We start from the raw sequence: 26,289 nt of genomic DNA, 5'->3' as shown, positions 1-26,289 counted from the left end.
GCCAGGAAAAATTGTGGAAACTATTCTAAAGAACAAAATCACAGAACATATCCTCCCTAATCTTATTCCCTGCTGTAAACCACAAGTTCACCCTCCCCTATCCCTACATTTTCTATCTGACCTACTATTCTGTCATCTGCACCGTCGGCTGCTCTTGAACTTCAGAGTTTTCTCTTGAACTTCAGAGTTTTCTAACCCTTGGCCTGCCATTTCCACTATCCCTGACACCATCTCATCGTTGTCACTATCGGCACACCTCCACCTATCTTCTCCGTATTCACCTGCTCTTCCTCCTACTTTCAGCTGGAGATATCAATCCCAATCCTGACCCTTCAAGCTAATTGGCACTCCATCATCCCATATCAAGCCATAACCCTTCCAATCACTATTCCCCTTCTTCCTCCCTCTTCTCTTCCTTTCTCGTGCTCCCTGTGGAATGCAGAGCCCTATCTCCAAGAAGCTTGCCTTTATTTGTGACCTTTTTACCTCATTCGCTTCATCTTCTTGCCTTACCAGAGGCTTTGCTTTCCCCTGAGGACTCTCCTTCAGTTGCTGCTCTCTGTCATGGAGGTTATCTTTACTCCCACACACCCCAACCCAGTGTAGTTTTACGCTACTGCTCTCCTCTCCCCCTCCTGCAGCTTTCAATTCCTTCTCCCACCTCAGTCGCACTCTTTTACTTCCTTTGAACCCATTCCATCTGCCTATTCATTCCACTACCTCTCCAGGTAGCTGTCATCTATCGACCGCCTGATAAATCCCCCTCCTCTTTTCTCACCAACTTTGATTCCTGGCTTTCCTTCTTTATTGACCCATGTTCCCTTATCCTTGGTGACTTTAACCTCCATGTTTATGACCTCTCTAACCCTTATGCCTCAAAACTCTTTTCTTTAACCTTTTCATTTGATCTCTGATTCTGGTCTACCGCTCCTAATCATCAGCATGGTGACTGCCTTGACCTAGTCTTTGCTTCCAATTGCTGTCTCTCAGATTTCTCCACCTCATTTCTTCTGATTTCAGACCATCACCTGATAACTTTCACATTAAACCACCCTCCCCCCCCAGTCTTGTCCAGTCACCACCTACACCTTTAGAAATCTCCAAGTTGTTGACTCTTTTATTTTTTCCTCTGCTGTTTTGTCTCTCCTTTCCTCCACAACTTTATCTGAATCTGTTCATGAAGCAGTTTCAACACTATACTGTCTTCAGCCTTAGACACTCTTGCTCCTTGGGAAGCTTGCTGGGCAGGCTGGATGGACCATTTTGGTCTTTTTCTGCGGTCATTACTATGTTACTATGTTACCCGTTCTGTGAGGCGCACTAAACCCCAGCCTTGGCTCACCCCTAGAATTCACTACCTAAGTTCCTGTGCACGCCCTGCAGAACGTCTCTGGCTAAAATCACATGCTGACTTCATATACTTCAAATTCATGCTGGCCACTTTCCAGTCTGCTATTACACTTGCCAAGCAAGACTACTGTTTCTATCTGAAAAGCTCTGTTACATCCAGCCCTCGCCATCTCTTTGCCACACTCAGTTCCTGACTTCCCTCACCTCCCTCCTCCCTTCACTCTCTGCCCAGACGATGGCTGACTGCTTCCATGGCAAGATTCACAAAATAGTCGAGTTCTCAACCAGGTCATCTTTACCTGCCCTCCCCTTCTTTCCTCTACTCTTCCCCTAGCCTCCGTCACTCCTCCTTTTTTCTGAAGTCACAGTGGAGCAAACATCTCATCTCTCTGCCTCCAAACTCACTACTTATTCCTCTGACCCTGTCTCCACCCAGTTCTTCAGCTCCATCTTCACTGCAGTCATCCCTTCCATCTGTCACATCCTCAATCTATCATTCTCCACTGCTACTGTTCCTGCTGCCTTCAAATGTGCTGTAATCATACTACTCCTTAAAACATTCTCACTAGATCCTACCTGTCCTGCCAATTATCGACCCATCTATCTTCTTCCTTTTGCCTCCAAACTACTTGAATGTGCTTTTCACTGCCGCTGTCTTGACTTTCTTTCATCTCAAACCATTCTTGGTCCACTCCATTCTGGTTGTCGCCCTCTACATTCAATGAAACAGCCCTTGCCAAGGTTTCCAATAACTTGTTTATGGCTAAATCCAAAGGTCTTTTCTCTGTCCTTTTCCTCCTTAACCTGTCTGCTGTTTTTGACACTGCTGATCACCACCTGCTCCTTGATACTCTGTCCTCACTTGGATTTTGGGACTCTGTCCTGACTTTGTTCTCTTCTTACCTCTCCTATCACACATTTAGCATTTCCTGTGGTGGTTCCTCCTCTACTGCCATCCCATTACCAATTGGTGTGCCTCAAGGCTCTGTCCTGGGCCCTCTTCTCTTCTCACTATATAATAATTTCCTTGGTGCTCTGATTTCCTCTCATGGCTTTCAATACCATTTTTATGCTGATGACTCCCAGATCTACCTTTCTACACCAGAAATTTCACCAGAAATCCAGTCCCAGATCTCGGCCTGCCTTTCTGACATTGCTTCCTGGATGGACCGCCGCCACCTTAAACTCAACATGGCCATGACGGAGCTCCTCATCTTTCTCCCTGGGCCCACCTCCCATCTTCCTCCTTTCTCTGTTTCTGTGGATAACAGTCATCATTCTGGTCCCATCAGCCCTTGGAATCCTCTTCGACTCCTCTCTCTCCTTCTTTCCGCATATAAAAAACTCTGTTAAAACATTGCTAAAATCCATCCTTTCCTTTCCGAACAGACCACCAGAATCCTTATCCACTCTCTCAACTCCTCCCACTTAGACTATTGCAACCTGCTCCTCACAGGTCTCCCGGCAAGTCATCTCTCCACCGCAATCTGTCCTAAATTCAGCTGCATGACTTACCTTTCACCAAAGTCACGTCACTCACATAACCCCTCTTCTGAAGTCACTGCATTGGTTCCCTATCCGTCCAGCATCAGTTCAAACTCCTCTTTCTCACCTGCAAATGCCTTCGCTCTGCAGTACCTCACTACCTCTCCACTCTTATCTCTCTCTACACCCCTCCTTGTGCACTCCATTCGACAGACAAGTACTGCTAATTCCCAACTCCGTGTTTTCCACTTGGCTGTGCCATGTGCTTGGAATAGTTTTCCTGAACTGGTGCCTTATGCTCCCTCTCTTACCATGTTTAAATCCCATCTAAAGATGCACGTTTTTGAAACCTGATTGCTTTTAGTCTTAACTAACTTTCTTTTCTTTTTAACCATGGTCTTGCTTTATAAAATACCCCCAAGTCTCTTGTCCTTTATGTTTGTAAGTTCTGTTGAACAGGGACTGTCTTTTTGTATGTTTGTACAGCGCTACATATGTTGTGTAGTGCTATAGAAATTTTAAGTAGTCTTAGTAGGAGTAGAACATAGACATGGTTTAATGGGACACAGCCAGCATGGATTTACACAAGGGAAATCTTTCCTCACAATTCTGCTACATTTTTGTGAAGGAGTTAATAAACATGTGGATAAAGGTGAACCGGTAGATGTAGTGTATTTGGATTTTCAGAAGGCGTTTGACAAAGTCCCCCATGAGAGACTCCTGAGAAAATTAAAAAGTCATGGGACTGCAAACTAGTTAAAAGATAGGAAACAGAGAATAGGATTAAATGGTCTGTTTTCTCAGTGGAGAAAGGTAAACAGTGGAGTGCCTCAGGGATCTGTACTTGGACCGGCTCTTTTTAATATATTTATAAATGATCTGGAAAGCGGAATGACAAGTGAGATTATCACATTTGCAGATGACACAAAATTATTCAGAGTTGTTTAAATCACAAGTGGATTGTTATAAATTAGAGGAGGACCTTGCGAGACTGGAAGATTGGGCATCCAGCTTGCAGATGAAATTTAATGTGCATAAGTGCAAAGTGATACACATAGGGAAAAATAACCCACACTATAGTTACACGATATTAGGTTCCATATTAGGAGTTACCACCCAGGAAAAATATCTGGGGTCATAGTGGACAATACATAGAAATCATTTGCTCAGTGTGCTACAGCAGTCAAAAATGCAAACAGAATGTTAGGAATTATTAGGAAGGGAATGGTGTATAAAACAGAATGTCATAATGCCTCTATATCGCTCCATGGTGGGACCGCACCTTGAATACTGTGTGCGGATCTGGTCACTGCATCTCAAAAAAGATATAGTTGCACTAGAAAAGGTGCAGAGAAGGGCTACCAAAATGATAAAGGGGATGGAACAGTTCCCCTATGAGGAAAGGCTAAAGAGGTTAGGGCTGTTCACCTTGGAGAAGAGACGGTTGAGGGGAGATATGATAAAGGTCTATAAAATCATGAGAAGACTAGAACGGGTAAATATTTACTCTTTCAGATAATACAAGAACTAGGGGACACTCCATGAAGTTAGCAAGTAGCACATTTAAAACAAGTTGGAGAAAATTATTTTTCGCTCAATGCACAATTAAGCTCTGGAATTCACTGCCAGAGAATGTGGTTAAGGCAGTTAGTGTTGCTGGGTTTAAAAAAGGTTTGGACAAGTTCCTGGAGAAGAAGTCCATAATCTACTATTAATTAAGCTGACTTAGGGAATAGCCATTGTTTATTACTGGCATTAGTAACATGGGATTTATTTAATGTTTGGAATCCTGCCAGGTACTTGTATTCTGGATTGGCCATTGTTGGAACCCTCAGTCAGACCTAGTATGGCAGCTTCTTATGTTCTTATGAGCATTAAAACTCAGAATGGCCCCCATTCTCCCAGTGGCTCTGTGTGTGAATTTGGGTGAATTACTTTATGTCCTCTTGCCCGAGTTAACCCCAAAGTAATTGGGCAATAATTGTTCCTTGTCCTTTCTCCTTTGAGAACTCTGGTCCAGATGAAGTAGAAAAGCATTCTGCCCCAGCGATGGCTGGCTTTTAATGGTTGGCAGCTAGAATTTGTAAAGTACACAGGAAAAGTGCCGACATAAGTGCACATTTTTTTTCTATGTCATCCATTAACTTCATTGACAGATTTACTTCTACGGAGGAAGGTGTCTGTAATGTTTTCGAGGAGTTAAACATATCGATGGTGAGGGGACAGATGTATGGCTGCATGGATGGAAAGAAATTCTAGGCCTGGAGAATGCTGTTATTCTTGGACTTCTCTATAGCTCCAGATGTTGCAGAGTTGAGGCACTGTGAACCTTTTCAGTAATGATTCCACCCCCCTCCCATGGGCAAAGGTCCTTTTTGAATAAGACTGTATGAGTGCTCTGCTGGTGAGCTTTGTGCAGATATCATTCCCAAAAGAAAGTGCTGCAGTTTATTTAGTGGATTTTTCTGTAGTTCTGCAGCACTTCCGGCACATCGTTTCATAGCAAAGAGCAGAGCAGTGGCTGACCTAGGTAACTTCGCTGCTTTATTGGGGTTGCAGTCCTGCTCAGTTTTCAGACTGAACATTAAAGATAATTCTGTGCCAGAATATTATAGATTTCTTAGCATTCAGACAGGTTAATCCACACCAGTGGGTTATGTACCTCTACCAGCAGATGGAGACAGAGCAAAGCTGACGTCACGGTATGTATATACTCCTGCACTGACATCTGCCCACCAGTATTCTCCATCTCCAACAGATGGTGTATCTCCCTACTGGGGATTGCTTAAAAAAAAAAAAAAAAAAAAATTATAGAAGGAGAAAAGAAGAAGGAAGTTAATTTGCCCCGCTCTGCTGTGGTGATACCTTTTGGTCCCTCCCTCAGTCGAGTTTTCCTGAAGTGATATCGGAAGATCCCTCCCTCAGATGAGTGCCTCAGTCCGGTAGCTGATTTTTCCGGTGTGGACTTAGCAGTGAAGAGACAAAAACAGCTGAGAAGCTAGTGGATGCAGGAAGCAGAATGTGGCAGTGAAGGCCTTTGCCCTCTCCCCCCACAACCAGAGACAAACTCTGTACTCAGCCAGGACAGGCTGAACTCAGGTAAAAAGTAATTAAACAAAGGAAAAAGAGGAGTTAATTTTAGGGATTCCATTCCCCTCTGGTTTCTGAGCTTGGCGTGTTGATCCGACATCCATTCCTGTCTCCCGCTTGGCGGCTTGAGCGGCCTTTTTGGCTAGGCCCCGGTCTCAGGCTTTGCTTAGTTGCTGCATGGTAGGCCACAACAGCATTTGTGCCCTTTTCTGCGCACAAGGCTACCGGAAAACAGTGTCTGACGTCAGTTCGCATTTGTGCGCTCGGGTGTGCACTTAGGTGGGTGCTTAGGTGGGCACTCAGGTGTGCATTTAGGAGCACTCACTTGGGCAGGACAGTTTATAAAATGTTATAAAAAATGTTATAAAATCCGGGGTCGGCACACGCAAGGGGGTGCACACTTGTGCATCTTGCACGCGCCAAGCCCTAGGGGAGCCCCGATGGCTTTCCCTGTTCCCTCTGAGGCCGTTCTGAAATCGGAGCGGCCTCGGAGGGAACTTTCCTTCGCTCCCCCCAACCTTCCCCTCTCTATCTGAAATGCATATTGGGCCAGATTTTAGTACGTACGCGTTGGCGTAGATTTGTGCGCGCAACCCGTCGAGCACAAATCTACGCCCGATTTTATAACATGCGCGCGCAGCCGCGCGCATGTTATAAAATCCAGGGTCGGCACACGCAAGGGGGTGCACACTTATGCACCTTGCACGCGCCAAGCCCTAGGGGAGCCCCGATGGCTTTCCCCGTTCCCTCCGAGGCCGTTCTGAAATCGGAGCGGCCTCGGAGGGAACTTTCCTTCGCTCCCCCCCCACCTTCCCCTCCCTTCCCCTATCTAACCTACCCCCAGCCCTACCTAAATCCCCCCCCCCCACCTTTATTTTCGAATTAGGTTGTGTGCACCGGCCGAGTGCCAGTGCTCGATCCCCCGGCAAGGGCGCTGTGACAGAGGCATCGGTCCCGCCCCCTCCCCGCCCCTTTTTTCAAGCCCTGGGACATACCCTTGTCCCAGGGCTTGCGCGCGTTGCCGGGCCTGTGCAAAATAGGCTTGGCGCGCGTAGGAGCAGGTTTAAAAAGGTTACGCGCGTAACCCTTTTAGAATCCGCTCCATTGGGCGCCTACATTTTGGGCATCCATGGAAAGTGCTTATTACTAGCACAGCTGTACACAAATTTATTGGACGCTTTTTGGAGCGTACTGATAGCGAGTGTTTATCCATGGCACCGGTAGCAAAGAAGCCTAAGTGCATTACCCTTTGTGTTGCTTGCCATATTTGGGCATCACAGCCTGGCATTCCCTCTAAATTGTGTCAGCGCTGCTTGGAGACTGAGGGAGAATTGTCTCCAACTGATTTTGCTAAGCCCGGTCCTTCCCAGCATGATTCAGGAATGGAAAAGGAGGGAGAAAGCCTAGAAGTACTTCAAGGTTCTCCTGCAGCGGTGCCAAAATGGAAGGTGTGGACTCCGGCACCAGTGGAGCTACCGGTGGGACCGGCGGATCGATGTCCTGTAGGGCTCGAACAACCGCCAGTTCCATCCTGCGCTTCAACTCCTCTTTGAAGACCAACAACGACAGGATGGACTGAGGAGGAGGAGGTGTAACCAGATCCCCCTTGGAGCTCTGAGGAAGATCAGCACCGGAATCTATGCAGAATGCCTTGGACTCGGGTTTGATGGAGGGCAGTACCTCCTCTCTGCAGGGTTGCTTCGGGGACACCACAGCTGAAGCCAGCACTGACCCAAGCCTGGTACCTTGCGAAGACGGTGACCGGTGGTAATGTTTCTTGGACTCCCATGGTGTTCAGCCCAGTCTTTCCCCAGCACCAAGGGCGGTGGAGATGATCCAGACATCAAAGGAGGATGATCACCGGCCCCACGCTCGACCGAAGGTCCCAGTAGAGGGGTGGACACAGACACCCCGGTGTCCATTGGTTCTTCTCGGCCCTTCGGTGTCAGTTGCCCCGATGCCAACGTTGAGGACTTAGATTTCTTTGACCCGAAGTGCTTCTCCATCTTATCCAGGAGAGTGCGCCAGCCTTGGGGGTCATCTGGTTGCAGAACAGACACCCCCTGTTGTCGTGCAATGCCCCCAGGCAGAGGATACACACCTCATGTGGGTCCATGATGTACATAGTCCGAGGGCATTGGGGGCATCAGCAAAAACCCGACAATGCCATGAACGCACAAAAAAAAGCTGAGTGTTCGATGGCTGGTGGACCTTGAGGGCTCTGCTATTAGGGATCGACTGCACAGTATGAGAAAAACTTTCTGCGCCACCCAGATAGCTAAGGCCGGGAGAAATCGAGAGGGACCCGGCGTAGGTGAGTTGAAAAACTGACGGAGATGATTTCCACAGACAAAAAGCACGGGCTCCACAACCGTGAGACGATAGCTCTATGGAAGAGATTGAAGAGGGACCCCGCATGGATGCATGGATAGTGGCATGCTGGGCATGCTCAGTGTGCCAGTCAGAGTTTCTAGAAAATTTGACCCAAGCTTTCCATGCTGTGCTTCATCTGATGATGTCACCTATGTGTGAGGACTACCATCCTGCTTGTCCTAGGAGAAATATCTGCTCTTTTGTAGCTTAAGTGTGAAAACATACAATCATATCACGCGGGCGATCACTGAATCGCTGTCCCAAGTCCCGATGAGCCTGCTCAATAGCATTGTCGTCTAGGCGGGAGAAGGTCAAGGCCTCCTCAGAGTCCATTAAAAAGACGCAAAACTGCAGGATCAAGGCCTTATAGTCCACCGGGTTAGAGCTCTCCGTAATTCCTGAGAAACGTAATTCTTCTAGCTTATTGGAGAGTGAGATACTATCATCATGGCGAGCTGAGCACTGCTTCTGAAGATCTTTGAGGTGGAGTTCATGTGCGTCAGTAGTCGCGCCGTGCTCGTGCACGCGCCGTCCAATCTCTTGTAATTCTTCTGGGAGCTCTGACATTAAGGCAACCATCTCAGCCTTATTATTGTGGATATCTTTACAAAGGTCGCAGAACCACTCATGGAACTCTGCACGCAAGGGTAAGTCAGATTCCGCGAACTGAGGCTGCCAGGGTCCGACATTCCCTTGTTCCATGCTGGACGCATCAGTAGACCCAGAATCTCCGTCCATACTGCTTAGCTCTTCACCGAGTTTAGAGAAGGAAAACGGCTTCAAATCGACAGTTTTCTTCCGGGTAGACATCACCGCTCTGTCAGCTGGACAATAGGGCAAAGCAAATTTCCAAAATTACAATGCAGACTGATAAAAAAACACCATTAGGGCTTTCTGAAGACGGGAGAGAAATCTCAGGCGGCCATCTAGACTGGTGACATCATCAACTCCCCCCCCCCCCCAAATACTACATTTTATCTGCATATTTAAAAGAAAAAAATGTTAAAATGTCTTGGATGCTAATGGTGGGGAGGCAGAGACCTATGATTATATATCCTAGACAAACAGCAATGGTTGCCATTAAGCTTGCAGCAATGCACATTGCCTGTTAATATGATGGTCTTGCCTATATAAATTAGTTGTTGCATCAAAAAGAAATATATTATAATTAGGAAGATTATTCATAGTTTTGCTTTTGTTTTTTCCTTCATGGCCTTAATTTTGTAGACACAAAAAGATCAACAAATCATCCAAAAATAATCCCAAAATGCTGAGTGCAAAAACTCCAAAACATTCAAAAGAATAATACTCAGCTGCTGAATTTTTAATGTTCAGTAGGCACCAAGGCTTAATTTGTAAGGACCATCATAACACCGAAAATGTTACTTGATTAAACACAACTTTTCTCTGCTAGAACGGTCATGTTTATAATCATTGGTCCTCTAGTAGTGTTGAAAAAAGAATTATTTATATATTTTTGTCCATTGCTCATAAAACCACTGTGAAGTATCAAAAATATAATAGTAAAATAACAGTGCTCTCTTATGCTCTGAGTCCCAATGCGCCCAACATGGCACCATGTTTCGAGAGACCTGCTTCAGGGGCTTTTAATTGCAAATTCAAAAACGCCAGCCTGTATTCTTGTATCAGCGTGGCATCCTGCTTCAAGGGCTGTAAATTCAAATTCAGAAATGCCAACCTGTGCTCTCTGCAAATGAATGTGAAGAACACATGAAAAACAGGTAGATAATGTGGAGCATTCATCAGAATCGTACTTGGAAATAGATCAGCGCGGCGTCCCAGGCAAGGATCAAAAAAGCTTAGCTGTGCATGACTTCGTCTCCTGCTCTTATGTAATTTCCTCCTATATTTGAGTTACCTGTAAACCGGCGTGATGTGCCATACGAACGTCGGTATATTTAAAATTGTTAAATAAATAAATAAATGAGCTGACGACATACAGCGTCCTTTTAAAGAGTAATTGTCGAGCGAATACCCTGATGACATCACCAGGATCTCCATTTAAAGAAAAGCAGCCCATTCGATTTCCTTATTCAGCCCATGTGGGGCCACTGTAGTCATATGAAAGATGCAAGCTTGCTCCTTTTGTGCCAGATTGAGAACCCTATTCCCCCATGCCAGTGTTCTCGCACATCGTATGTCTGCAAAGTATGTTGGAATTCGAGGAAATAGGCAACCAAAGGTGCTTCCTTTTTTCTCGGGTGTAGGCAACTCTTACGTTCAGTCAAGCGAGTCCCCAACATATGTTTCATCATCCCAATATGGGATGGTCCTTACAAATTAAGCCTTTGTGCCTATTGAATATTAAAAAGTCAGCGGCTGAGTGTTATTCTTTTGAATGTTTTGGACTTAATAATTTTGTGTCATCTGCAAATTTTGATCACCTTATTTTTCATTACTTTTTCCAGATGAATATGTTAAATGGCTTAGGTTCCAGTACCGATTTCCTGTGGGACTCCACTAATGACTTTTGCTCCTTTAGAAATACTGATCATTTGGTCCTACCTTCTATTTGCTGTCTTTTATCTGGTTTGCAATCCACAGTAGGACACTCTCTCCTGTCCCATGAGTTTTTAATTTCCTGAGGAGTCTCTCATGGGGGACTTTGTTGAACGCCTTCTAAAAGTCCAAATACACTACATCAACCAGCTCACCTTTATCTACATGTTTAGAGTTCAAGGAAGACTTGGCTAGTCTGTACAGAAGGGCCCTGGTTACAATTCTAGCATTGGTGGTTTGGCTGCATTGGGCTTATCTGCACAGAATGCTCATAGTTACAGCAGGTATACTGAGCATGGGTGTTTTTACAATAGTCCCGCTAGTTTAGATGGCTGTTTGGATTATGGCCAAGCTTGGTGGTAAAACATGGGAAGGGACATGGGGATTGTATTAAGTGTGGGTCTTTTAAGAACCAAAGAGGAAGATGGACCAAGCCTGGATTGGCCCTGCCAGCAGCGGAGATGGAAACCAGAACCACAACAGTAAACACACTTGGGACAGATACAGAAAACACTAGTTGGGATAGGGCTGAAAGGATGGGTAAGAAACATGGAAGAGAGCCAGTACTGGTTTAAGTATGATAAAAATATATATGTCCACATTAGCAAAGTAGTAGGGAAGCAGAGAGGAAGACAACTGGCTAGACTGGGTGAGCCAATTGATCCTTTCCGTGTTGTGATGTACTGCGTTACTGTGACAAATCCTTGTGTGATGCAGGGAACAGTGACGTGAAATAGCACATCCAGAAATGAATTAGCATAGTCAGTAAGGGGTGTCCCTCCCTGCTGTGTGTGGATAGCATTGGCTGGTCTTCCGCTTCTAGCCTGCCTGCTTACCTGTGCTCAGCGAGCAGCCCCTGTTTAGCATTCACCTTTTATGTACCACCTTCCTCACCCAAAGCAATCCCAAGGCAGTTTACAACAAGAATAAAAGTACAATGACAAGCATTAAATATCTAAAAATACATCAGAATAAAAAAATGTAATACCATCCACCCTTAATGCGAAAAACCCATTCACCCTCGACTCTCATGAAGGACTACAACTCACCAAAATGACATACATAGCAAAACAGATCTGAAGAAGGGACTTGGACGGTCTGAAAAACTGCTGGGGTCAGCCAGGGCTGGAGATTCTGTGGAGGGATCCAGAGGCAGGGCCACAGCCCCTGGCCAAAGGTTGTTGCTACGACAGCTGGGTTAGAAGTAGGGGCAGGAATGGGTTAGATAAATGGATGCAGGCGACAGATGTTACCAAATATTCCGTACCAATTTGTTAGTTCAGGTGTCAGCAAGCCTGGGGTAAAGGTCTAGCACTTAACCCCCGGCTCTCTGACGCTCAGACTAACAAATGAGACTTGAATGTTGGGTAACATCTGTCACCTGCTTTCACACTTTTTTTCCATTGTTCCTTTCATGGGTTTTTGAACTAAGGACAGTTTGATATTTATTCTTCCTTGGTCCTTATCCAAATCAAAAGTGCTCATTGGAAAGAAAGATTACTTAGCATGTACCAAAATCCCGGCAAGGTGCCGTGTTTAGAATCCTTTCTGCATCAGGGGGCAAAACACAAAGCTTTTCACTGCTAAAGAGCCTCCATCGTGACTGTTGGATGGTCCCGCTGCCGAGGGATTGGAAACGCGGCACCGTGTCAGGGGTCACGACAGGCGAGGTGACCCTTATTTTCAGTGAACCCTTCTGATGTTGGACACAAGCTTCATAAGTAAGGACCAAGGAAGAATATTCTCCCCAAGCGTTGCATTCTGTGGTCCGACAAACGTTATCTAAGCTTAACACTGTGGTACTTGGAGGGTGATTGTACTGTAAGTGTCAGCCTAGGGCAGCACTGGGTGGGATAGGCTGGGTGGAGCCGTGCACCTCTGCCCATAGCTGCTTTCCACTCCTCCTCCTCCATTCCTCTTCCATGGGCTGCCCCCAGGTCTGAGAATAAGGCGTTCCCGCAGGTTTTAATTTTAACACATCTTTTATTTGCCAAGAGAAGGGGAAGGGGGGCAGAAAGAGAGAAGACACTGGTGAGGATTTATTAAAATTTTGCTTCACAATTTTCCTTCACTGTTTTCAGTGGGAAGACCGCTGGTGCCCGACAAGCGTGCTTCTTTTGCATTAGAACTGGAACAAGTGTGGTAGACGCCCCTCCTGCCGCGGTGTGCCTAAATGTAACTCACCTGAAAGGACGAGAATTGTAAAGCTTACCTCGCGATAACTTCTTTTTTTTGTGGGTGTGTTTTGTTGTTTCTGGGAAATGTAGCCCATCGAAAACCATTTTGAGGATGCGTCAGCAGCAGTGCTGGGCCAAGGAATGCATGGGAAACCGAAGGCGAGAAAGATAAAGGTCGACGAAGCTCAGGAGGAAAGTTTTCGGGCTGAGGAGAATAGGTCTGCTCATCTATCCGATGAAACGGAAGGAGACGGTTATGGAAACGTCGTCTTTTTGAGGTACTAACTATACCACCGCCATGCACGTAACCTGCCGCACCGTTGGGTCTTCGGTGAACGGGCTGTTAGTAAAACGACTCCACAGGGACAATTCATAGTCAGGTTCAGTGTGGTTCACAGAACTAAGGCATATCCATGAAGAAATGGATTATAATTTGCTCTGGTTCAAATCTTAAGAGGAAACGTATTAATTTTGTGTGTGTGTTGTTGTTTTTTTCCAGACCCACTTCGAGTGATACCAACATTAATTACCAACAGTACAACTCTACAGCATCTGACGTGGTTAGCCTGCAGGTATTTCGTTGTAACTGAAGTCATTAATATTACGAATTCTCTTAAAATGAATTGAAAGAATTTGCTGCTGTAACTTGTGGCTGCCCTCCATGTTGCATTTGGAGAATGAGAGCAGCCGGGTTTCGTGGTCATGTTCTTTCAGTTGAAGGCTGGTTTTAAACAGCCGCCCCATTCTTCTGGACTTCCAGGACCTGTAGTCAATGGACTAGCCTGGCTAAATGCACGCGGCCACAATAGTTAGTCTTATTTAATTGTTGAATGCCATTCCATTTTAGGATCTGGGCGGCAAAACTGAAGAGAAGAATGTGAACATACTTGGAGAAGCAAATGTTATAAACAGGTAGGTGGCTTTGCTTGCAAGACAAATGCTGCACAGCACACAGTGCTTCCAGATCTTGTACCGGTCATGAGGGAGGATTCATAATGTTCCAGGAAGTGAGAACAGTGAACTTAGTCACTTGATGTGAAGAAAACTCAATTAGAAATTCGGCCATCTTGGCCAAACCTGGGTGATTGAGGCACAATATCCTACAGGCGATCAGGCTTGTGTGCCTCACAATTGTGAAATAGCCTTGACTAGCACAGCGTAAGCAGGGGCAATAAGGCGGATTGAGTGGGCCAGTTGGTCCTTACTTGCTGTCGTCTACTTTGTTTACTCTATTGAAATGTGTATTGCTGAAAAACAGCACCTACCTAATAGATAGCAGGGGCAGCAGTTCATCACTGTCAAGAAAGACAAGCCACACACCTGCCCAAACACCTTAAAACTTGCAAGGTGTAACAGTAAAATATGCTTATCTTCCCTCTGTTTCAAACGTAAAGAACGATGAAATGAGGATGTGAGGGCAGCCATCTTAGTTTTCCATGATGCACTGCAAATAAATGTTTCTCCGCACAGAACTTGTGGCAGTGTATGAATATCAGATTTTTAACAATTAGTGTATTGTAAGTGTTGAATGGATCTAGTTAATGCATAATTATGAATGCTTTATTGTACTCCGCACAGATCTTATTTTATGGATGCAGTGGAATATAAATGAATTAAATAAATATCAGGCAAGGAAGTGAGAGGGCATTGGAGGGACTAATTGTTGTGGTGGAGTATAGTCTTGGCAAAGGGTGACTGGAACTGTCTGCCAAGATAAAAAAAAAAATAATAATAATCTGCAAGGCTGAGCGGAACAGGGATAGTGTGCGATATTCCTCTGTGCTGTTGCTGGGAACAGGAAAATCCCGGCTTGCTACGGCGCTGTTGTAGCCCAATCTATGAAAGCTTAGAATCACAATGCAAAACAATGTCACCGCCGGCTGGATGGGAAGGGGGTCTATGCCCATATATTGCACAGTAAGGACTGGCCCAGAATCGCTGGAGGGGAGGTGAAGGGAGAGGTTGGTAAATGCATATTGGGGCAATTTTCAAAACAGCCCAGCAAAGGCGCAGAGCCCACGGGTCCTTCCCAATCCCCCCCTCACCCCTTGGACTCTGTGCATATGCTGAAGTCCTTTTTCACTGTCCCTTTAAAAAAGTGCCCGGGGTACAAAGCTGCATCTGCCTGCAGGCTTAAAAACAGGCACTTTTCTCATTAAAATAATAGACGTAGAGTTGAACCTGCCATCTGCCATCTTATTTTCCTTCCTGGCCACCCGCCCCACTTTCCAAAACACCTCTGCCTAATGTGGCTAAGAATCCCGCAGGTACTTCAGGCCCGGTTAAGGGGGTGGGCAAGTTTCTTTCAGTCCTTTTCACCTGCATAATCGGCTTTCCCTGTACGTACCAGGATCAGTCCAGACTGCTGGGTTGTGTCTCCCTTCCAGCAGGTGGAGTCAGAGAAAAAAGTTCAAGGCACCCTCTGATAACCCAGTGTGCCATCTGCGATCCCCCAGTATTTCTCTGACTCCAGCAGGTGAAGGAAGACATCCCTGCGGTCCTGATCCTCTCTAAAGTTGAGTGTTTCTTTCTATTAAGAGCAAAGGGGTTCTTTAATCCCTGATGATCATTGACTAGATCAAACCTTTAGTAAGTACATATAAAAAAAAAAAAAAAGAAAGAAAGAAATTACACGAGAGCAGTACGGACTCTGTGCCCACAAGCCTTGATACCTGGAGGAAGTTTGTTAATACCCGGGTAGGGGGGATTTACCGGTGGGCCGGTCCCTCCCCCCTCTGATTCCAGAGACACTTAATTCCTCTGAAGGGAGCTACTTTAGAGTGACATTCCAGGGAGGTACATTCCCCTGTGGCAGTCACTCCATTTTTTGTAAATAAAAAAAAAAAAAAGCAAGGTCTGTTTTTCATTACTGGGCACAGGAGAACTTACTGATTTTTTTCTTTCTCTCACTTTGTCTGCCATGCCACGGGGGTCACGGTGTTCGGCGACAGCCTCTGTTATCGTTGCCTCCCCGGGGCAAAGGGCCTTCTGATCTGCCTGTTTCCGGCAGAAGAGTGTCTCTGCCGCGTGCGTGCGGCTCTGGCAGGGCTCACTCGGCTCCTCTTCATCGGCCTGCCCCGTCCCCGCTAAACGCGGGAATGGCTGCTGAAGGTCTGAGGGGAGGGGATCTTCCTCCACCACTTTCCCCTCCCAATTTAAGCCCCAAATGACCGGTATTAGCAGAATCGGAAGCCCTGCCTCTTGCCTTGCCCTTGGGGGGGGGGGGGGTGTCTTAAAGCGGCAGCATCCTTTTCTTCACAGTTTATTTTACTGCTGCAAAAAGCCTATTTAGAGGCAGAGGCAGATTTCGATGGCCAGCAGTCCCCACCGGCTAAGGTACCTAGACCTGCAGATGGGCCTGTATCCCGTCTAGCTCCTGTTCCGGTGGTTCCCCCACCAGCTATTCCCCAGGATCCTGCGTCCCAAAACCCTTCCATGGTGGACACGGCAGGCGATGATATCAAAGATTCTGCTCTGGTGGAAGGGGATGACCCACAGGTGCTCTGATTATTTCGCAGGGAGGAGTTGGACCCTCTCATACCTCATGTTCTGGAAGAGCTTGATATTCCGGCACTGCAGCCAGTGGTGGATCCTTCCCCAGGGGATCCGGTTCTTGCGGGGCTCAGGGCTCCACCTAAAGCTTTTCCCTTTCATCCGAAGCTTCGGCAGCTGCTTATTCGGGAATGGGACATGCCAGAGGCTAGCCTGAGGGTTAGTAGGGCCATGGAAAAACTCTATCCGCTTCTGCAAGACTCCTTGGAGTTGTTGAATGTCCCTCAGGTGGACGCTGCCATCTCCGCAATCGCTAAGCACACGACCATTCCGGTGACGGGAGGCACTGCTCTAAAGGACCTCCAGGATAGGAAGCTCGAGGTTCTTCTCAAACGAATTTTTGAGGTTTTGGCGCTAGGTGTTAGGACGCCAATGTGCAGTAGCCTCATGCAGAGAGCTACCCTTCGGTGGGTACAGCAGTTGCTCACCTCTCAGGATCTTCCCTCGGCAGAGCTGGAACAGGGGAATCGTTTGGAGTCAGTGGTGGCCCATACGGCTGATGCCTTATATGATCTTCTACGTACCTCCTCTCTCACGATGGCCTCCGCAGTTTCGGCTAGAAGACTTCTTTGGCTCCGCCATTGGGTGACTGACGCCACATCAAAGTTGCAGCTGGATTCCTTCCCATTTAAGGGAACCTTGTTATTCGGTGAGGAGCTGGAACATCTCATTAAAGACTTGGGGGATAATAAGGTTTACAAACTTCCAGAGGACAAGCCTCGTTCTTCTCGCACTATTGGATCGTTCAGGGGGCGTTTTCATGGTCAACACCGTTTCTGGACGGGTAGGACCCCGTCCTTTGCTCTGAGGCAGCAGCCCACACGGTCCCAGGCTTGGGCCCATTCCTTTCGCGGGAGGCGGCCTCTCCGTAGGGGAACCTCCCAAGCCTTCGCTGCCACCAAGTCTGCCCAATGAAGGTGCACCAGCCCGTTCCTCGGTTCCAGAGATTGGAGGACGTCTCTCTCTGTTTCACGAGGAATGGGTCAAAATCACCTCGGATCAGTGGGTTCTAAATATCATAGAAAACGGTTACGCGTTGGATTTTGCTCGCCCGTTACGGGACCTTTTCTTGGTGTCCCCTTGCGGGTCCCAGCAAAAGCAACAGTTGGTACTCCAGACCTTGAACCGGTTGAAAGATCTAGGGGCGATTGTTCCGGTCCCAATGTCCGAGTATCAGACCGGACGATACGCCATCTACTTCATGGTGCCCAAGAAGTAGGGTTCCTTCCGGCTGATACTGGACTTAAAGACGGTCAACAGGGCGCTTCGGGTGCCTCGTTTTTGCATGGAAACGTTGAAGTCCGTCATTGCAGCTGTCCACAAAGGTGAATTTTTGGCCTCTTTGGACCTGACCGAAGCTTATCTACACATAGGAATCCAGGAGAGTCACCAGAGATTTCTCCGGTTTATGGTCTTGGGCAAACATTTCCAGTTTTGGGCGCTCCCGTTCGGTCTAGCAACGGCTCCTTGCGTGTTTACCAAGGTGATGGTGGTCGTGGCAGCAGCCCTCAGACAAGAAGGGATTCTGGTTCATCCCTATTTGGATGACTGGCTCATCCGGGCGAAGTCGGAAACTCTTTGCAAGGTGGTGATTCAGAAGGTCTTACATCGTCTTCATGCCCTCGGTTGGGTAGTCAACTTCGACAAGAGTCAATTGGTACCGTCCCAGGTTTTGCAGTTCCTGGGCGCGCCCGTTTCAACACGGTTGTGGGCAAAGTTTTTCTCCCACAGGACAGAATGCTCAAGTTGATGTCTCAGGTGCGCCGCCTTCTGGCTCTCCCATTACCCACAGTATGGGACTATTTGCAAGTTCTTGGTTCTATGGCATCTAATCTGGAGGTAGTCCCCTGGGCGTTTGCCCATCTACGACCTTTACAGAGAGCGTTGCTTTCCCATTGAGATCCCAAGTCAGAGGAGTTCCATCTGCCTCTGCTCCTCATGGAGCCAGCCCGGTCTGGTCTCGAATGGTGGTTAGTCCCCGATCACTTACAGAAGGGAATGGATCTCGAGAATCCCCAGTGGATAATTGTGACGACGGATGTCAGTCTTTCTGGCTGCGGAGCGATCTGCCAGTCACAATCGGCTCAGGGGCAGTGGACACCCCAGCAGTCCAAGTGGTCCATTAGTCGCTTGGAGACAAGAGCGGTTCATTTGGCGTTACGCAGTTTTCTACTTGTTCAGCATCGGTCAGTGAGAGTTCTCTCTGACAATGCGACGACGGTGGCATACATCAACAGGCAAGGCAGTACGAAGAGTCATCCGGTCGCCACAGAGGCAGACAGGCTGATGGTCTGGGCAGAACGCCATCTGGTTCGTTTAGCGGCCTCTCACATAGCCGGAGTGGACACATTCAAGCAGACTTTCTCAGTCGCCAGCAGCTAGACCCCAGAGAGTGGGAGCTATCTGGGGAGGCAATGAGGCTCTTCACTCGTCAGTGGGGGACGCCCCGACTGGACCTGATGGCTACTCGCATGAATACGAAGGCAGTTCATTTTTTCAGTCGCCGGAGGGAGCACGAGGCGGAAGGGGTAGATGCCCTGGTCCTCCCGTGGCCCCGCGACGTGCTCCTCTATGTGTTTCCTCCTTGGCAGCTGGTGGGAAAAGTCTTGAGACGAATAGAGTCCCACAGGGGTCCCGTGATTCTCGTAGCTCCGGAGTGGCCACTGAGACCGTGGTTTGCAGACCTCATCAACCTAGCGGTCGACGGCCCCTTGGTTCTCGGTCATCTGCCCAACCTGCTTTGGCAGGGTCCGGTATTTGTCGATCAGGCGGCTCGCTTTTGTCTAGCGGCTTGGCTTATGAGAGGCGGCAGCTGAGAAAGAAGGGTTACCCGGATGCGGTTATCACCACTCTGCTCCGCTCGAGAAAAACCTCTACCTCTATTACTTATGTTCGGGTATGGAAGGTCCGCGTTGAGCCACTGTAGTTAACATTTTGGCATTCTTGCAGGATGGTTTAAAGAAGGGATTAGCTTACAGTTTGCTCCGCGTTCAGGTAGCGGCGTTGGGCTGTTTGCTTGGTACTGTTGATGGTACGTCTCTTGCAGCACATCCAGATGTGGCTCGTTTTTTGAAGGGGGCCAAACATTTGAATCCGCCAATTTGAGCACTCTGTCCGTCGTGGAGTTTGAATTTGGTACTTTGTGGGCTCTGCAACCCTCCTTTTGAGCCTATTAAGCGTGCTACCCTGAAGAATTTAACCCTCAAGACGGTATTCCTCGTGGCGATCTGTTCCGCTAGGCATATATCGGAAATTCAGGCCTTGTCCTGCCAGGAACCATTCTTGCGCATCTTGGATTCAGGGATTTTGCTGCGGACAGTTCCCTCCTTTCTGCCTAAGGTGGTTTTGGTGTTTCATGTCAACCAGTCGGTAGAGCTGCCGGTGTTTCCGATTTAGATCGGTCTTCTCCTCAGGCTAGAGACTTGAGGAGGCTTGATGTACGCCAGGTGCTCCTGCAATATTTGGAAGTGACTAATGCTTTTCGTCTCTCAGACCACCTTTGTGTCTTATGGAGCGGTCCTAAGAAGGGATTTCAGGCTTCCAAGGCTACCATTGCGCGATGGCTGAAGGACACCATCGCTTCGGCATACATTTGTCATGGCCGGCCAGTTCTGATGGTCTGAAGGCTAATTCGCTTTGATCTCAGGTGGCTTCCTGGGCTGAGAGCCAATGTGTTTCGCCGCAGGAGATCTGCAGAGCGGCGACTTGGAAATCTTTGCACACTTTTGCTAAACATTATCGTTTAGATGTTAGGGCTCCGGACATCGAATACTTTGGCAGCAGTGTGCTGCGGGCGGGACTCTCCGGATCCCACCCCATTTAGGGCAGCTTGGGTACATCCCAGCAGTCTGGACTGATCCTGGTACGTACAGGGAAAGGAAAATTGGTTCTTACCTGCTAATTTTCGTTCCTGTAGTACCAAGGATCAGTCCAGACGCCCGCCCACATATTTTTTCCGGAGAGTCCGCTCACTTGATTTTTTTTTATCTCTTTCTCTGCAAGGTTTAGGAAACACTGAAGAATGCCGATTTTTTATTTTCTCCATGTTCTTTTTCCTGTATATAGTTTTTGGTTATTGATCTAGTCATTGATTGTTCTACTTCCATAATTTCTGCTTTGTTATTCAATATACTGGGGGTTCGCAGGTGGCACACTGGGTTATCATAGGGTGCCTTGAACTTTTCTCTCTAACTCCACCTGCTGGAAGGGAGACCCAACCCAGCTGTCCTGGACTGATCCTTGGTACTACAGGAACGAAAATTAGCAGGTAAGAACCAATTTTCCTTTTTTGTAAATTGCCCTGATTTACCAGGCTCCTCTGTACTGCTCTCTGCACTCGGATCATCAGTGTAGGGAAGTAACGAACCAGCTCGATGGGGAGTTCAGAGGAAGCCGCTGAGGGTGGGCTTCCAGCGAGAAAAGGAATGGCGAAACCCAGTGCCGACCCGAGTCTCTCAGAAGATGCCATCTGCCGATAGGGCATTATCGAAGGGTTATCCTGCATCCTAATAACTTTTTACTCTTGTAACTGGAGGTACAGAAACTGTCGGGCCTCCCAACAGAGCGGATGTGCACCCAACCGTCACTCTGCACAAAAGTCCCCTTGGAGGATACCGTAAGAGTGAGCAGACGCTAAGCTTCCAGTGAGCTTCCTTCCAGGGCCGTCATTGGGAAGCGACAGCAGAGGGGCAGTAAGACAAATAACCCTGCCGGTAGCCAGTCAGAACCTTTGCTTTGCCTTGCACAGGAACTGTAGGAACTGAGTATTTTAAAATTTTGGAAATTACAAAAAAAACCAAAACTCCATGTGTGTTCATTACTTCCCCTGTCATTGTTTTTGCAGGAAGAAAGTCAAGTGGGAGGCTGAGCCCAAACGAAAAATGTGCTCCGAGCCAGAAATGCTTTCGCTGTCTCAGCACTTCCCAGATGTCTTGTACTTCCTTCTTCTGCTGTGGCTCTTTGTCTACCTCCTCCTGATCCTTCCGGAACTGAGCATTGGCAAAGTAACGTTTCTTCAGCAATAAACACAGCGATACGATTATAATATACAAATCCGTTAATCAAGATAAACACAAAGAAAGCCACTTGGCGCTAACAGAGAGACCCCCCTATTAACTAATTTACAAATTAATGGTACTGTTCTAGCACATTGCATTTTGTATATACCTAGTCAGAGGAAAAGGATGCTTCGGGGATCTTTATGTCCCAGAGGCCTGAAATTTTTTTTTGGCCTTTTGCTTAACAGGAAGATAGACTCTGATGAAAAAAACAAAAAAACACGTGAATAAATTGTGCTGGAACGACCTATCAAAAAGACCTCTTCTTTCCACAGTACTGGCTACAGCCATGTTTTGTGACCATGGATTTCTCCGGTGGGTGGATTGAGGAACCGATATACGTTTTGTGTGTGTTTGTGCCTTGCTTTTTTAAAACACTGAAGAGAAAACCAATAATTCTGGTAACTTAACTTGTGCTCCGGAAACACTGGTGGGGCTTGCATCTCTGTATGCCCATAGCTGTGGAAGACGGATGACATTTAGCTTGGGGTGGTGCCATCCCTACCTAGCAGCGAACATAAAAACTGGCTCTGCACCTTCCCGGGGCAGAATGGATTGCTTTCTGTTTTAAACATTTTTAAACGTGGTGGTGTGAGGGCCTTTGGCGTTCGGGTCATAATGACCCATTTCCTCACCAGTGGAGCTTCTCAAGAGCATCCCTCGGATAAAGGAGCACAGGGAGCTGCTTTCTGCCTGTCAACAAAATCCAAGAGCAGAGGAAACGCACATTCAAGTGACTGGGCTGCCATAGGGGGTGTTGTGTTTTCCAGGTTTATTTAATGCATGTATCTCACTGTCAGCGGACAGCAACCCTGCTACACCCAACTTGTTCCTTATTCTGTAACTAGCCCTTTTTGCCCTACAGAAAGTCTGATCTGCGATCTGATGCCTTGGGGCCGGTGTTGCCACGGACTGGTTGGGTGCAGGAGAGCCTAAGTAGTGCAGAGTCTACGAAAGCACAGGCGTGCATAATAATCGCAGATAGTGGGGAGAGCTTCCAAGGTAAATTTGCTCCCGAGTGTGATGATTATGGAATGCCATGTGCACATTTTTGGGGGGGGGGGGGGGTGATAAAAAACGGTGTTTTTCTCAACTTTTCCCCTTCATAAAGGTGCAGGGTTGCTGGCCACAACCAAAATGACGTAGCCCCTTGTAAAATGTTGATGACCAGCAAAATCTCTACGTCTGTAGACACCACCTGTACGTCCTTACCCAGGACAGCCCCACTTGGCGTTATCGTTGCTTATGTGCGATGTGTTGCACTATAAAATGTATTTTAGTGGATGGGGAGATGTTACCAAGTCTTAAAAGTTTAAAGGTTTAGCTGAGAATAATTATTTTTAACAACAATGGAATTTTTTAGCACAAGAATTTATTTTGTGTATATTTGATATTAATTAGCAGTAGAACTGTATAAAAAAATTGTCCTTTATAACCCTGCTGTGTGCTTACGTAGTGCCCTTTTATTTATTAAGGAATATGAGCTGTATTTTTGTGCGATGGAATCACAGCGCCATGGACAAGAGCCATAACTGAAAGTGCAAATGATGCAGGGCTAGATTTAGGCATGGGCATGGCCTTATTTTGAAGGCCTCCAAAATCTGGTACTCCCCCTGTTGCTCTCTGAAACCCTTTTGCCCCCCGGTCCTCTGCCCATGGACACCATAATCCTGCCATCTGGCCCTGAAATGAAGTAATGACCTTTTGTGCATTCTTGAATGTTAAACTTGACAAAAAGCATGCTGTGCAAAAAACATGGTTCCTGACGCTGGATGCTAGAATCCTTTAGCCTAGCAGTTTTGTTTGCCAAATTGTTTGGATTCTTCCACAATGATGCTCTCGACTGCCTCCTGAAATTTCCTGGCCACCCTGTTTTATGCTTGCTCGCAGACCACCGGCGCGCCGTTTTACCCTTCGACAGAGGGAGTCTCTCAAAAGGAGGTTGAAAGTGAAAAGCTGAATCTTTCCTTCAAAGCGTGAAATAAGGATGTGTGGAAGCGCAAAGTCCGAAGAGTCCAAGTGGCTTGCTCCATGTAGGCTGGTCACGTGTCTGTCACCCGTTGAGTTTGCCAAGCCGGGCAATGAGAAAATTCCATAATTCTCCTCCAGCCCTTCCCGCCACATCCCCCCCCCCTCCCCAACCAAGCAGGCTGGAGTCGAGGATGGGATGGGATGCAATGCACGTGAGTTTGGCACGTCTGGCCAAGCCCCCTTGCGAATGGGGCTCCTCTACTGGCTTTCCCGTTCGCATAGTTTAATATTCATGAGGGCAGGTTTCCAGGTCATTTTATATGGGGGTAAAAGAAGTTTGGGCCATGCAGATTGGCCAGCCGAAAATTGCCCTCCCTCGGTGTAGCCAAACGTCCTTCCATGGCGCAGGTGCTTTTAAGCCACAAGACGAGGAGGCCTTCCCAGGTCCAGGTTTAGGGTGGGACAGGAAGAGCACACGCGTGGATTCATTTTCCACCACAGGCGCGGACTTTTCCAGCAAACTTCTTCCTGCACAAAAAAGCAGGCTCAACCGTCCACGAGTACTTTATCCCCATGACAAATTTCCAAGGGAAAGTACGTGCCTTGACAACTGGTGCAAAGTTTGCAAGCTAAAAAAAATTCTCCGTAGACTTTGTCCCAGTGCGGACAGTTTGAAAATGCCCCTCCCCCCCCCCACCCCTTTCTGCTCAGAACTAGAGGCGGGTCAGAGACTCGGGAATCTTAAAACTTGTTTTTTACATGGGGGGGGGGGGGGGGGTTTCAGGTCAGTTCAATTCTGGGTGGTGGAAAAAAGTGTCAAAATCCCCCTCGATCCGTCATCGTACTTTCTCAGCCTCTCACTTCTCGAGCCTTCAAGGAACGAGAAAGCTGGTTGAGCCTGGGCTTCTCTTAGCAAGCCAATACTCGCATGGTGAATCATTTTTAAGACCCAAACACTTCCCTTTCTCACCTTAAATGCTTCACTTGTTCTTTTATCCGGCTACCTTTCAGGCGGTTCTGATATTATCCAGCTAAGTTAGCTGGAGCATGCTGAAAATCGGAGTTACTTGGATAGCTTAGCTCCACCCTGGAACTTCTCTGGGTAAATTTTTAGCTGGCTAAGTCCTTAGCCAAATATACTCTGAGGGAGATTCAAAGAATGCAGTTTGGCCAGCTAAGTCCACAGTTAGCCAGCCAAAGCCATTGGAATATGGACCTCATAGTAAATGGCAGCTAAAGACCAAAATGGCCTATCCAGTTAAGATTTGGCTTCAGTTAATTGCTAGTTTCCTGATTAGATTTCATTTACAGAGATGTCAGAGCAGGCCTTTCTTTTGCATGCACAAAAATAGAAAACTGTGAAATAAAATCCACAAACTATTTTGGAATGATACTTACAGCATATCAAGAACTGAGTTCTTGGAGCCCAGATGTACTGGTCCCTTTATTCAAAGGACTAGCGCGTGCAAATTACCGGTCGTGTATGACTTAATTTATGAAAATGTGTACATAAGCATTTAGATATCTAGTAAATGCCAAATTTAGTACAGCATGGCCTTTTTGATCTGTTCTTCCACTGTTTGGGTTATCGGGACCGAGACTCCCAGGACTGCCAACGACTACTTTATGCAGCCGTCTGGAGCCCGGGTTATCCTGGCTGGCACGTAGCGTTTCAGCACCCGCCCTTCCCTGTATAGATCTGAGGCCTTGGCAGCCTCCTGCGACCGAGGAAGTAGACCATAAGTGACCTCTGGTGCTTCCCCCTTCTCACAATAGTTTGCGAGCGTCGATGCTGCAGGGCTCAGCCTTAGAGTGCCCCAGTTCAGGAGCCCGGCTCAAGAAACAAAGTTGGCCTTCCGCCCGGAACAGCGAGAGCTCCCGACTATCCAGTAAACAAGGTGTCGGCAGGGATAATTGTCCTTTGTCCATTCCGTTGTGCGCGTGAGCCATTGTGGAATACAGCAGCTATTCACGAAGCACTTCTTGGAGGAAAGGGGGTGTCACAGCGCGCTATCTATTTCCCACTGCCTGGGTAAAGATCCGTGCTAGAGTATATAATCAAATGTCCTGGTGACTTTTGTGAGTTTATTTTTCTAGAACATTCAGCCATCCGCACGTCAGGATTTCATTCCCAAAAATCCTGACTCCGGAAGACCAAAGAAAATGTGAGGCTTTTTTTTTTTCCCTGCCCTTTAATTAATTTCCCTAAAATAACACTGATTTTATCTCTCTGTAGCTGAGGACCAGCAGTAGTGTCTTGTTATGGAAAGAGACATCTGTGGTATGGCTTAATCCTGAGAGGCGATGGCTGCCAGTAGACACAGAAACGTGTGACACCTGGCCCTACCCAAAATCAGTACTGTACTCTCAATCTTTGTACTTATTGTTCCCAGCTAATTTTGATTGAAAACAGATTTTTTTTTTCCTGCCAGTATAGTCTAGCAAAAACCTGATACTGTGTGCAAGGCGCTACTGTCCAAAAGTGAACTACGTAAACTGTGACAGATTTTCTTAGCCAGATGCATCCTGTACACACTTTTCTCATGTTAATAAATACTGATTTTCTGAAGAAAGACATTTGAATGGGTAATAATTTTTATTTTTGTCTGCTCGAAATAATTTGTAGGTCTGCAGGGGAACAGTTTAACAAATAGGAAAGGGTAGAGATCATCAGAAGAACTTAAAATATCAAGCAGGGGCCATCCTCCTGCTCC

General features: G+C 47.1%; 1 protein-coding gene across 2 annotated transcripts in view; it reads left to right on the top strand.

Moving 5' to 3' along the window:
- CLMN (calmin) overlaps positions 1-26,152 on the top strand; it is a 132,998-nt gene extending 106,846 nt beyond the window's left edge. For both annotated transcript variants that reach the window (XM_029597882.1, XM_029597883.1), the window contains exons 10-13: positions 13,086-13,273; positions 13,495-13,567; positions 13,843-13,907; positions 21,391-26,152. In XM_029597882.1, coding sequence (XP_029453742.1) covers positions 13,086-13,273; positions 13,495-13,567; positions 13,843-13,907; positions 21,391-21,571 — 507 coding nt within the window. In that variant the 3' untranslated portion in view covers positions 21,572-26,152. The remainder of the gene's footprint in view (positions 1-13,085; positions 13,274-13,494; positions 13,568-13,842; positions 13,908-21,390) is intronic.
- The last annotated feature ends 137 nt before the right edge of the window (positions 26,153-26,289 follow it).

Source organism: Rhinatrema bivittatum, chromosome 4 (assembly GCF_901001135.1).
Source record: "Rhinatrema bivittatum chromosome 4, aRhiBiv1.1, whole genome shotgun sequence".
NCBI lineage: Eukaryota > Metazoa > Chordata > Amphibia > Gymnophiona > Rhinatrematidae > Rhinatrema > Rhinatrema bivittatum.
This window is presented reverse-complemented; position numbering and strand designations above follow the sequence as displayed.